We start from the raw sequence: 12,588 nt of genomic DNA, 5'->3' as shown, positions 1-12,588 counted from the left end.
GAGCCTATCACAAAAGAAACCATAGTTGAATTCGCAGATGGTAGCGAAGCCCTCATAACCCTGGAGTATAGAAGCCTAAAAAACCACTGCTCCCACTGCTTGCGCCTAACACATGATAAGTTATCGTGTCCAGGTCTTTTCGACCCCAAAGAGGAGTCCCACAAACCTAGTAATTCTCAAACTCATTCAGGTTCTATTGCTGTCACCAGGAATTATTATACCCCACAAGATAACTTCCTACCACCTCGAAGGCCTCTCCATCAGACTTCCAGAAGAGATAACAGTGAGAAAAGCACCCACCCCAGGAAGAGATCTTTCAAGGACATGAGCTATAGAGCGAGACGACCAGCTGAACAGAGAATCACTCACTACACTTCGCGACAACATCTCAGAGGAGGCCCTGATAGGTTTCACTCAAATCACTCTGGTAGCCGTGAGGAACCCACACACACTCGTAATGGAAACCATCAAAACAAAAACCCCCTAGCTCGTAACACAATGTGGAGAGAAAAGACAGCCTCATCTCTCGAGGCCCTAGGAGAACCATCAGTCTCATCAAGGGCAAGACGTCCTCCATTGGAACGCAATATAACAAGCCCCGACCCCCAAACCCCACCTCCCTAGCCTATCCAAGCTGCAATTACCTCAACTCAATCGCTGGAGGGAAGGGAAACAGAGCGACACCTCCCATCTCGAGAACAGGTAATGAGTGACCTTCAGGAAGTTACTATCCAATACATATCCTGCCCTGATCCCACAAAGAGTGCAGCCAGAAGAATGCGAGTTCTCCAAAGTGATGCAGATAACATTATGGAGACTACTGCTAACTCCATTCTGGCATCAAACCTAGCATCAGTTACTGGCCCCCTGCAAGCAAACAATGGAGTAAACGGAAGTCAAACCCAGGAAACCTTACCCCAAAACTTTACACAAGGTACAATACAAGAGACGGGTGAGACACTGAAACGTGGACGTGGGCGACCCCCGCAACAAAAACAAACCACAAAACCAAATCAAAAACTCCCAGGAGCAAAGTCCCAGAAACTTAACTTCGCTCAAGGGTCCCCAAGGAGGATATCAAAAACTAACTCACCAACGCGCTCAGGCCCTTCTAGACCTCCTCATAGGAAGAACTCAAAGGCTCCGGTAAATCTTAACCTTACTGAACAAACAAACCCTCTCCCAGATCAGGATCCGGAGCGTTCTCAAGACCTAAGTGACAACCGCACCCTGCAGAGGTCTCAAGCCCCTCCTGCTGCACCAAGAGTGCCTATCTTTCCTGCAAGTAAGAAGAGAAAGGCGGATTTTCAGAAACCGCCAACCCCTCTTCCTTAAGAGTGGCGAGTTGGAACTGTTGTGGGTTGGGGAACCCCATAACAGTCCAACGTCTGAGAGAAATCCGGAAAAAGATTTTCCCGGACATTCTCTTCCTGATAGAAACCAAAAACTCACCTGAATCAGTCCTCCAAACGCTCCACTGGCTGGATTATCCACACCACCACATAGTTCCCCCTCCCTCTCAAGCTGCTGGTGGTCTAGCACTATTCTGGAAAGCAAACTTAGAAATTGAGGTTAAATCCTCAAACCAACACTTTATAGATACGGAAATCAAAGCAAAGGGGAGAAGTTTCTTTGCGACCTTCCTGTATGGAGAACCAGATAGGGGAAAGAGGCTTCAAGTATGGATGCAACTTCAAGAGATAGCTTTATCTCGATCAGGTCCCTGGTTTGTCACGGGAGATTTCAATGATATAATATGCAGTGATGAAAAGGTTGGTGGACCAGAACAAACTGAAGGATCATTTACTGACCTGAGATCCTTTATGTCAACTTGTGATCTTTATGACTTGAAGCACTCCGGAAACTTCCTTTCCTGGAGAGGAAAACGCCACTCGCATGTGGTTCGTTGCCGGCTTGATAGATCCATGGCAAATAGTGATTGGGTACTGGCGTACCCCTCGGGTAGAAGTGAATACCTACGCTTCGAAGGTTCGGATCATCGCCCACTGATCACCTCTTTCGACCCTGTCAAAAAATATTACAAAGGCCTGTTCCGTTACGACAGAAGACTCAAAGACAATCCCGAAGTGAAAAACCTTGTTCTCAAAGCCTGGAACCTGAACCCTACAGCCTTGGTTGACCAACGCTTACATCTATGCCGTCTTGCGATAATAAAATGGAGCAAAGAACAAATGCTGAATAGCAAACAGGAGATCCTCTCTCTTAGTGAACAACTCGAAGAAGCAATGTGTGATGACAATGTGATTCAATCCACCATTGATACCTTGAACCAACAACTTCTTTTGGCTTACAAACGAGAGGAGGAGTATTGGAAGCAGCGGAGTAGACAATTGTGGCTAACCCTTGGGGATAAGAATACAGGCTATTTTCATGCTGCAACAAAAAAACCGACGGGCCATTAATAACATCTCTGTGTTAGAATCTGCTTCAGGGCACAAAGTCTATGAGGAAAAGGAGATTGTTAAAGTCATTTCAGACTATTACGAGGACATCTTTACTTCGCAAGTAGGAACAAGAGATAAAGTGGTCCAGGAAGCTCTCTCACCGTGTGTCACTGCAGAAATGAATACAACACTTATAGCTATGCCCACACCTGCAGAAATCAAACTAACCTGTTTCGCAATACACACGGACAAAGCTCCGGGTCCAGACGGCTTCTCAGCTAGCTTCTTCCAGACAAACTGGGATACGATGGGAGATGCTATTATTGCGGAAGTCCAATCCTTCTTTATCTCGGGCAACCTACCACAGAAAATAAACCACACGCATGTCAGGCTCATTCCAAAAACCACAACAGCACAAAAAGTCTCAGATTACAGACCTATTGCTCTATGCTCTGTCTATTACAAAATTATCTCAAAGCTCCTAGCTAAGAGACTCCAACCAGTGTTACACACATGTATCTCTGAAAACCAATCCGCTTTTGTTCCACAACGTGCAATTTCAGATAATGTGCTAATAACACATGAAGTTCTACATTACTTAAAGACTTCGGGAGCTGAGAAAAGATGTTTCATGGCAGTTAAGACAGATATGAGTAAAGCCTATGATAAGCTTGAATGAGATTTTATTAAAACAGCAATGGAAAGATTAGGTTTTCATCAAACCTGGATTCGCTGGCTCATGCAATGTATCAAAACAGTCTCTTACTCTTTCCTGATAAATGACCAAGCAAAAGGACTGGTGACGCCTCAACGTGGAATCCGTCAAGGGGATCCTCTATCCCCCTACATCTTCATCATCTGCAGCGAAGTGCTCTCAGGACTTTGCTTGAAAGCACAGAGAGAGGGTAACCTAATTGGTGTCAAGGTTGCAAAAGGAAGTCCTAGGGTTAATCACCTCCTTTTTGCAGATGATACTATGTTCTTCATACGAGCAGATCAACACAGTTGCTTAACTCTCAAGAATATCCTACATAAATACGAGGCAGCATCAGGACAGAAAATCAACCAGTCCAAATCCTCCATAACTTTCTCTGCAAAAACCCCTATGTACATGAGAACTCAGGCTAAGGACGTACTTGAAATCAAGAAGGAGGGAGGTCAAGGGAAATATCTAGGTCTACCTGAGCTATTTGGAAGAAAGAAAAAGGATCTATTTACCTCTATTGTGGATCGCATTAAACAAAAAGCTCTCAGTTGGTCTTCCCGCTTCTTATCTACGGTTGGGAAGCTAACCATGCTCAAGTCAGTCCTATCCGCCATGCCAACCTATACCATGTCGTGCTTCCATCTACCTGGTTCATTATGCAAAAGAATTCAGTCAGCTCTTACAAGCTTGTGGTGGGATACGAATACTGAAAAGAAGAAAATGTCATGGATTGCTTGGAGGAAAATCACAAAACCGACAAAGTTTGGAGGTCTAGGAATTAGAGATATCAAACACTTTAATAAGGCACTATTGGCAAAGCTAAGTTGGAGATTACTAACAAAACCACACACACTCCTGGCAAGAGTACTACTCGGTAAATACTGCAAAAACTTATCTTTATTGGACTGCAAGATTCCCTCCTCAGCCTCCCATGGTTGGCGAAGCATTGGAATGGGCAGAGACTTGTTAAAATCAAAGCTTGGGAGAGTAATAGGCTCCGGTGCAAATACACCAATATGGCGAACCCCTTGGCTCTCTACCAGCTCCCCTTTAGCCCCTATAGGTCCACCAATTGAAGCCTCCCAACACCTCAACGTTGCTGACCTTCTCCTACCAAACTCCAGGGGCTGGAATGTGGACCTTATCAAACACATCCTCCCGGCGTTCGAACAAGATATACTGCTACTGAAACCAAGTTTATAGGGAGCAGAGGATATCTGGGCTTTGCTACCCACCAAAGATGGCTGCTACACGGCAAAATCTGGTTACTTTGAATCCACTAACCACGAGCCTGAGCCCCCGGTAACTAACCCCATTATCCCCTCGAGTGAGCTTCAATTTGACTAGCAAAGGAACATCTGGGCAATCAAAACCTCTCCGAAAACTAAGCTTTTGCTTTGGAAAGCCTCACAGAACGCCCTCCCTGTAGGTGCAAACCTTCTCCACCGAGCAATCAGCGAATCAGCAAAATGCCCTTATTGCGATGAAGAGGAAACGATCACACACTTGTTCTTCCATTGTGCCTTCGCTCGCAAGATCTGGGAATTGCTCCCAGTTAAGACATCAATACAGTTGAATGATGTAACCTCAATAAGACAAGGTATCGAAGTGTCGAATAGACTTATATGCTTACCTCCAACTAGTGTGGGTACTGGACCAATCAGTCCCTAGCTGTTGTGGTCGATCTGGTCATCCCGAAATCAATTAATCTTCAGCAAAAGACGGATCTCGGAGGATGAAACTTTGCAAATTGCCTTGGTAAGAGCCAAAGAATGGCAAAATGCGCAAGTTTCGTGTGTCAGACCCGATCCACCCCAAAAATCACACCTTAACCCTCCAAATCCCAGACCTAATCTGATCTGTTTCACTGACGCTGCTTGGAGAAATGATGTCGCAGGTTTAGGTTGGGTTTTCAAGGGCCCGAACGACCTGGTGATAAAGGAAGGTTCTGCCTCGATGAACTACGTAAGCTCACCCTTGATGGCCGAAGCACTGGCAACTCTTACCGCGATAAGAGTTGCCCTTGAAACGAACATCACAGAGCTCTCTTTCGCTTCCGACTCGCTCATGCTGGTCCANTAACCTCAATAAGACAAGGTATCGAAGTGTCGAATAGACTTATATGCTTACCTCCAACTAGTGTGGGTACTGGACCAATCAGTCCCTAGCTGTTGTGGTCGATCTGGTCATCCCGAAATCAATTAATCTTCAGCAAAAGACGGATCTCGGAGGATGAAACTTTGCAAATTGCCTTGGTAAGAGCCAAAGAATGGCAAAATGCGCAAGTTTCGTGTGTCAGACCCGATCCACCCCAAAAATCACACCTTAACCCTCCAAATCCCAGACCTAATCTGATCTGTTTCACTGACGCTGCTTGGAGAAATGATGTCGCAGGTTTAGGTTGGGTTTTCAAGGGCCCGAACGACCTGGTGATAAAGGAAGGTTCTGCCTCGATGAACTACGTAAGCTCACCCTTGATGGCCGAAGCACTGGCAACTCTTACCGCGATAAGAGTTGCCCTTGAAACGAACATCACAGAGCTCTCTTTCGCTTCCGACTCGCTCATGCTGGTCCAAGCTCTTAACAAGAAGATCCAATTGAAGGAACTTCACGGGACTCTTCATGATGTCCTCGATCTATCCTCTAATTTCACTAGTTGCTCGTTTAATTTCATTCCTAGATCTCAGAATCAGCAAGCCGACTGTTTGGCTAAGGAAGCTCTCAGTCTGTTTATGAACCTTTAATTAAATAATGAAAAGTCGTTTTAGTTCCCAAAAAAAAAAAAAAAAAAAAAAAGGGGAAATTTAATCATAGTAAAAATCAGTTATTTTCAGGTTTTTAATCTAAAAACCAAATGAACCGAATCGATAATTCGGCACAACTTCAAAATTCTGTAAACCAACAGAGAAAAGACCCGAAGTATTCAATCCAAACTGAATCGCATTACCCGAAGTCGCATGCGTGGTCTTCTAGATCGAGACATTTTCTTGCTAATTTTCAAGTTCAACCAAATGTATATTAATAATTCATGAATCTACCAAAAATAGTAGTCTTTCTTTTAGATGTGTATAATATATGAAATCACCAGTGCAAAGCCGTTATTTTTTCGCAGGCTAGCTTAGTTTTTTTAAAAATATGTGTTTCCATATTGCAATACTAATTTGAATGAAATGAAACAAGAAATACATGTATGCAAAATTTAAAAGATGGTTTACAATTTAATGGAGAATTAGATGAGAAATTTTAATCTCTGAGAGAAATAGCAATTGAACTATTTGATTGAGGGAAAATAGGTAAAGAATTTAAATAATTATTGTCTTGATAATTATTCATTTCATTTAAACATAATTACAGTAGTTCGTGAATCTACCCCAAAAAAACAAGAATTCTCTCATAATGTAAATTAGTTACATTTTATGACTGAAAATAACCGTTATCTTTTTACCAGAATTTTTTTTTTTTCATTCGTAATTTTTCAAAACGTTCGTTTCCATATATGTTTTCTCAGTTTTCACTTTTTTTTTTGTAACTCAACCTAAAATTGCAAAGAGCACGATAGCAAGTATATACCAATTTACTCCCAATTTACAAGGTATATGAGAGTATTGATGTTCGTCGCAAAATTTGAGTGAGATCATAAAAAAAAATATAAATTTAGGAGGATTGATTTGTGAGGGATTTGTTTCTCTCAAAAATATTTTGCTATTATTCTATTTGCGACATATTTTCTAGTATATTCTCTTATAAATCGCTAGTTTTTTTGTAATAAAAACTCATTTGAATAATCAATATTCATAAGTCAAAAAATAATAGTTTATACTATAACTAAATAATTGTTACTCGAACAACAGTAACTATATCAATAGATGTAAAATCATGATCGTAATATACCTTAATCTTTTTTCTTTGAATTTAAAAATTATTAGAATAGCGGAGTAAAGGCTCAAACACGAAATCTCATGCACATTTTAGTTCATGATGATAAACCTTAATCTTACTCAAAAGTGATGATGATGCAATATTTTTTTCATTTGCAAGCTTGGAAATTATCGAAACTATTTGCGTATTCATTCCATCGAACAAAAACTAAAAAGAGAAATAAAACATTTTGTATAGCTTTTAAAAAGTTTTGTGTTTGAACTTTTGTTATATAAAAAAAAAAAGAATAAGCAGTTAAACTTTGTCCAAAAAAAAGGCTGATTTGCAAGCTTGCAATTTACCAGAACTATTTGTGTGTTCAATCCATTAAACAAAAAATATCGAGAGATAAATATTAATAAAAAAATAATTAGCTTTTAAAAGTTGGGTTTTGAATTTTTTCAAAAAAAAATAAATAATAAAATAGAATATGTAGCAGTTACACTTTTAAAAGAAAAATCTAAAATAAAAGCCTCATTGAATAAAACCAAACTCTAAAAGTTGTGTGATTTGATTTGCAAGCTTGCAAATTATTGGAACTATTTGTGTGTTCAATCCATCACACAAAAAATATGAAGAGAGGTAATAATTAATAGAAAGTTTGTATAGCTTATAAAAAGTTGGGTTTTTGAGTTTTTCCAAAAAATAATAATAATAAGAAAAAACCAGTATTTTCAAAACCGGACCGGACCGGCGGTCGAACCACGTTAACCCGCGAACCGGCAGCATACCCGGGTTGGGTTAATATCAAAACCCAAAGAAAATTGAACCGGTAAAAAACCATATCAACCCGCCAAAAATCCAAAAACCGGTGAACCATTGAACCGGATAAAACCGGATTTTAACTTTTTTTTTGTAAAAACGAGTGCAATTAATTACCTTTCTAGTTTTATTCTTAGCAGTAGTAGGGTTTCTTAAAATAAAAATTTCCGTAATTAAACTTTTTACTTTTCATACTAGTTTTTTTTTCCTTCTATAGTTTGAATTATCTGCAACTCACACCACAAATCTTTAAAATCAAGGTAAATTTATTGAAACCAATTGTTTTTATAATAAAAGATGTTTGATTTGTGCATGTTTTGGTAATCAATTTGGTGTTCATTTTTTCCCTAATGTACGTAATGGAAAAAAATATTTTATTGGTAATGGTTAGTTTGTTACACTTTGAGTTTATTACTTTAAAAAAAACATTATGATTATTGAAGTATTTTATTTGGTGTAAGTAATTATATCATAGTTGTAATCATTGGAAAAAAAAATAGATAACATATCCTTACCTATTATTTATAAAAATATCATTAAAATCAATTGAACCCGGTTGATCCCGGTCGAACCATATTGACTCATGACCCAGAAGATTTCTCGGTTCAGTTACCGGTCCGGTTTTAAAAACATTGGAAAAAACAGTTACAGTTTTAAAAGAAAAAAATTTAAAGATTAATAGGCTCATTGGATAAAAAAAAAACTTTAAAAGCTGTGTAATAAAGCAAAAATTCTTACAATCACTAATCAATAATGTCTTAAAGACTTTGGCTAGTCTAAAAAATGAAATCTCAGCCTAATTAGGTTTCATTAACACCAAGATACCCATTGACTTAACACCTGAGTACACACCTCTAGTAAAAGTGTAAAACATATATTTTTACTTTTAAAATTACTATTATTTGTTTTTACTCCTTTAATGATTTCTTTTCCTTTTATTTTGAGTTGTTTTCTATCATTTAGTTGTCAAGGTATGTCTTTTTTTATTTATTTTCGGACTCCTATATTGTCTTTGTAATGGTATTTAACATAAGTGTTCATTTTTAGGTGTTGAGAAGTTGCATAGATCAAGTAGATGAAAAACTACAACATGGTTTTCAATATTTTTAGGTGTTGAGAAGAAAAAATTCTGATTAATTTATGAGAAGCTTTGTTAGACAGTTGATTTGATAAACATAGTGTTATATACTACTACAAATCATGAGAATCATTTCATTCCGAATTAACAAGTGTGCCATCTCTTTCAGAGAAGCTGAGATTGCACGTTTCATCAAATTCAATGTTTAATTATATAACTTAATTAACAGTAAAATTCACCAAGACAACTAAAATGAAATTTTGCTCATGAAGAGAGAAAAAAATTCAAATAGTTAAACATAACCAGCTTGAAAGTTACAACAAACATTGATACAAGATGGATGCAACAATAAACTTATGTAGTAGGCAAGCTACATATATTATAAAGTCCTAATCCATAAGCTCTGCATTCTCCACATGGTTTATCAATGTCGAAACCTTTGAGTTGGAAGCTTTCTTAGCTACAATTCCGAAATCGATCTCTACTCTAACTAGAGTATTCTTGTTTACATTGAAGTAGAACACGTAGAAAGGTTCCACTAGAGAGCATGTCGACAGTATGATTTCACCTGCACTTTTCATCTCGGAATATTTTTATGTCGGTCTCGGCACCAGTGCTTTGACACGCATCGACACCTCGCAACGTCTTCCAATGGCAATCTTGAGAATATGTTAACCAAGACATTAGCTGGGATCTCCTTCAAGTTTTCTCTTGGTGGGGACTTGCTTGGGCTGGGAACTACTTGTTTCTGCATTTTTCTAATGGCGGTGTTAAACCCTAGAATCCCGAACATGACGTTTTTTTTTCTTTTTTGGGAGGTGTGGACACAGTGAGTTCTAACGTTTTCTATTTATAAGGAGGACCACAGGTCTGATAGATTGAGATATTACTGTCTTGATAATTTTCAAGTTCATCTAAACGTATATTAGATATACAGTATTATTGGTTTCAATAGAGGATCCTTTGTTTAGACAGTTGATTTGATAAATATAGTCTCATATACTAATAGCTACAAGTACGTCTACAAACCATGTACCTCTTATGTTTGTTGGTGAGAAGAAATGAATAATGAGAATCCTTCCATCTCTTTCAGAGAAGCTGGCTTGTACATTTCTCTTAGCTCTAAATGTAGATCCTGAGGAAGGCCTATAAGGTTCATGAGCCACTGGTTCTTAAAAAGAGTGATGTCATTTTTACAGATTATGACTACGAGGTGAGCTGGTTCAGACGCGTTTGACCAGTTGCCGTCAACCGCTGATGCCAATTCGAATGACCCATTTTTTCCTCTTGGCTTCGGTCTGAACTACTTACTATTCCAGCGAGAACTCAAAACCGGTTTGACTTCACCGGTCTGATGAAATGTGATATTATTTGATATGATGGGAGCATTTTAAAATAATCCAAATTAAGCAATACATGGAGTGGTGCTTCTGTTATTGTCTTGCCTTCTTGTTCGACAAGAAACTATAAACTGTTCACCGTTGTACGAATTTCCTATTTACGTTGTTTTCTCTTTGCAATAAAGAGAAACTGATCCAAAATTAAACCCTAATTTTTTTTTTCTGGGAAGGGTTTACCTGTAGCTTGATTTGTGATATTAATTATGAACATACAAAATTTTAATTTTATTAGTTTCTACAGAGGAAGCTTTGTTAGACAGTAGATCTGATAATTCATAGTCTCATAGACAACAACAATGTGCCTCTTATGGTAATCCCATTAAACAAAAAAATCATCATCAACTGTTTGATATTGGTGAGAAGAAATAAATGATAAGAATCATCGTTAATTAATTGTTACATGCGTGCAGGTTGAGGTTACCAAATTTGTTGTGTGCCCTCTCTTTCATCAGACTATCTATCTGAAAACGGATCAAATTCTATGTTTAATTATAGTAAAATTACGAAGACAAAGTAGGTTACTCAAGAAGAGAAAAAGTTGAAATAGTTAATTAAACATAGATAAGCTTACAAGTTTCAACGAACAATGATACAAGATGGATACAACAATAAGGGTATGGTGTATACAAGAGCACAAACTTATATATATAGAAGGCCGGGGAGCTACATATGTTATAAACGATCCTAATCCATAAGCTCCACATTCTCTACATGGTTTAGCAAAGTCAAAACCCTTGAGCAGGGAGCCTTTTTATCTACAATTCCGAAAGTGATTTCAATTCTTACCACGGTATTCTGCACAATATTGAAGTAGATCACTTCGAAAGGCTCCACTAGAAAGCTTGTCGACAAGACAATTTCACCTGCACTAGTCATCCCGGCAATGTATAGGAAGGAATGTGAAACTGCATACTTCCAGTAAAATGGCAATGTGTAGACAGTATTCGACCATTTGACCTCATCAGTATGATCCTCTAGAACCCTCAGCTCAAAACTTTCTGTGCCTTCATATATAATACCAGAATCTGGCAACAATATGCCCAAGTTACCTTCGTAGTTTATGAGAGCTGAACCCAAAATTGGTAACTCAACATCTAGAAAATTGAACCTCTCCGATTCAACATCAAAGCATACGACCATATAACCTGGTCGAGTTCCATAGCCCATGCGCTTAGCTAAATAATATAACACCCCATCAATGCATACCTCAGTATGTAACGCTTGATGGGGTATCGAACATTCGACCCTTTTCCAGGTCACTTCTCCCGTTCCTAATGTTGAAACTCGACACACATAATCATCAGACACGGTCAATACCTTGAAGACTTTGCCGGTAGGATCATACCCCAAATAGGGTCTACTCAGATTCCTCTTGGTTGTCGCTACGGGTAAAGACATGTACTGTCCTGTGCTAGGGTTACAGATCATCGGCTTCCTAGATTTGGTACAGATCAAACCAAGTATAGATGGACACACATCATCCGAAGAACCCAAACCTTTAGGGAAATGCATCTGGTAATGCGGATATACACAGGGGTAGTCTTGGTCTGGATCTAAATCCTGAGGCATGGAGTACAAGATCCGCTTACCCTTGTATAGGAAGGTGAATAAGAGACGCGGACGAACCGATGACACTTTCAGGTACAGTTGGGTGAAGTCTCGACGACGAAGTAGGCAAGACCAGAGCTTCGACACACAACGACACCTTGCCACGTCTTTCACTGGCAACCTTGAGAATATGTCGATGAAGACATCAGCTGGGATCTCCTTCTTGTATTCTCTTGGTGGGGACTTGCTTGCGCTGGCAACTACTTGCTTCTGCCTTTTTTCCATGGCGGCGTTTAACCCTAGACTCCCAAACATGACTTGTTTTTTATTTCCTTTTTGTTTTTCGAAGGTGTGGACACATTTTCTATTTATAAGGACTTAAAAGGAGGACCACAGCTGGTCTAACTGATGGTGATATTGTCTTGATAATTATTCATTTCATTCAAACATAATTACAGTAGTTCTTGAAACTACCAAAAGATAAAAGAAATTCTCTCATAATGTAAAGTAGTTACATTTTTATGACTGGAAATAACCGTTATCTTTTACCGGCAATTATATTTTCGCGCGTCATTTTTCAAAACGTTCGTTTCCATATATTTTTCGAGCTAAGATACTAATTTGAATTACAACAAATGAGAAAACATTTATTTATTTATTTTTCGACAAATGAGATTCAATCATTTACATTTTCTCTCAGTTTACACTTTTTTTTGTGCAACTTCACCTAAAATTGCAAAAAATACGATAACAAAAATATACCAATTACTC

General features: G+C 38.6%; 1 protein-coding gene across 1 annotated transcript; it reads right to left on the bottom strand.

Annotated features, from left to right (window-relative positions):
• Positions 10,846–12,138, bottom strand: LOC104790929 (F-box protein At3g47030-like). Its single transcript, XM_010516726.2, has one exon. It carries the CDS (start codon positions 12,130–12,132, stop codon positions 10,954–10,956), a length of 1,179 nt encoding a protein of 392 aa, XP_010515028.1. The 5' UTR covers positions 12,133–12,138; the 3' UTR covers positions 10,846–10,953.

This window comes from Camelina sativa, chromosome 6, assembly GCF_000633955.1.
Source record: "Camelina sativa cultivar DH55 chromosome 6, Cs, whole genome shotgun sequence".
NCBI classification, from domain to species: domain Eukaryota; kingdom Viridiplantae; phylum Streptophyta; class Magnoliopsida; order Brassicales; family Brassicaceae; genus Camelina; species Camelina sativa.
The sequence above is the reverse complement of the archived record's forward strand: the minus strand, read 5'-3'. Positions and strand labels throughout refer to the sequence as shown.

Coding starts and splice junctions, on each gene's coding strand:
- LOC104790929 (XM_010516726.2), bottom strand. CDS start 12,132: ATGTTTGGGAGTCTAGGGTTAAACGCCGCCATGGAAAAAAGGCAGAAG.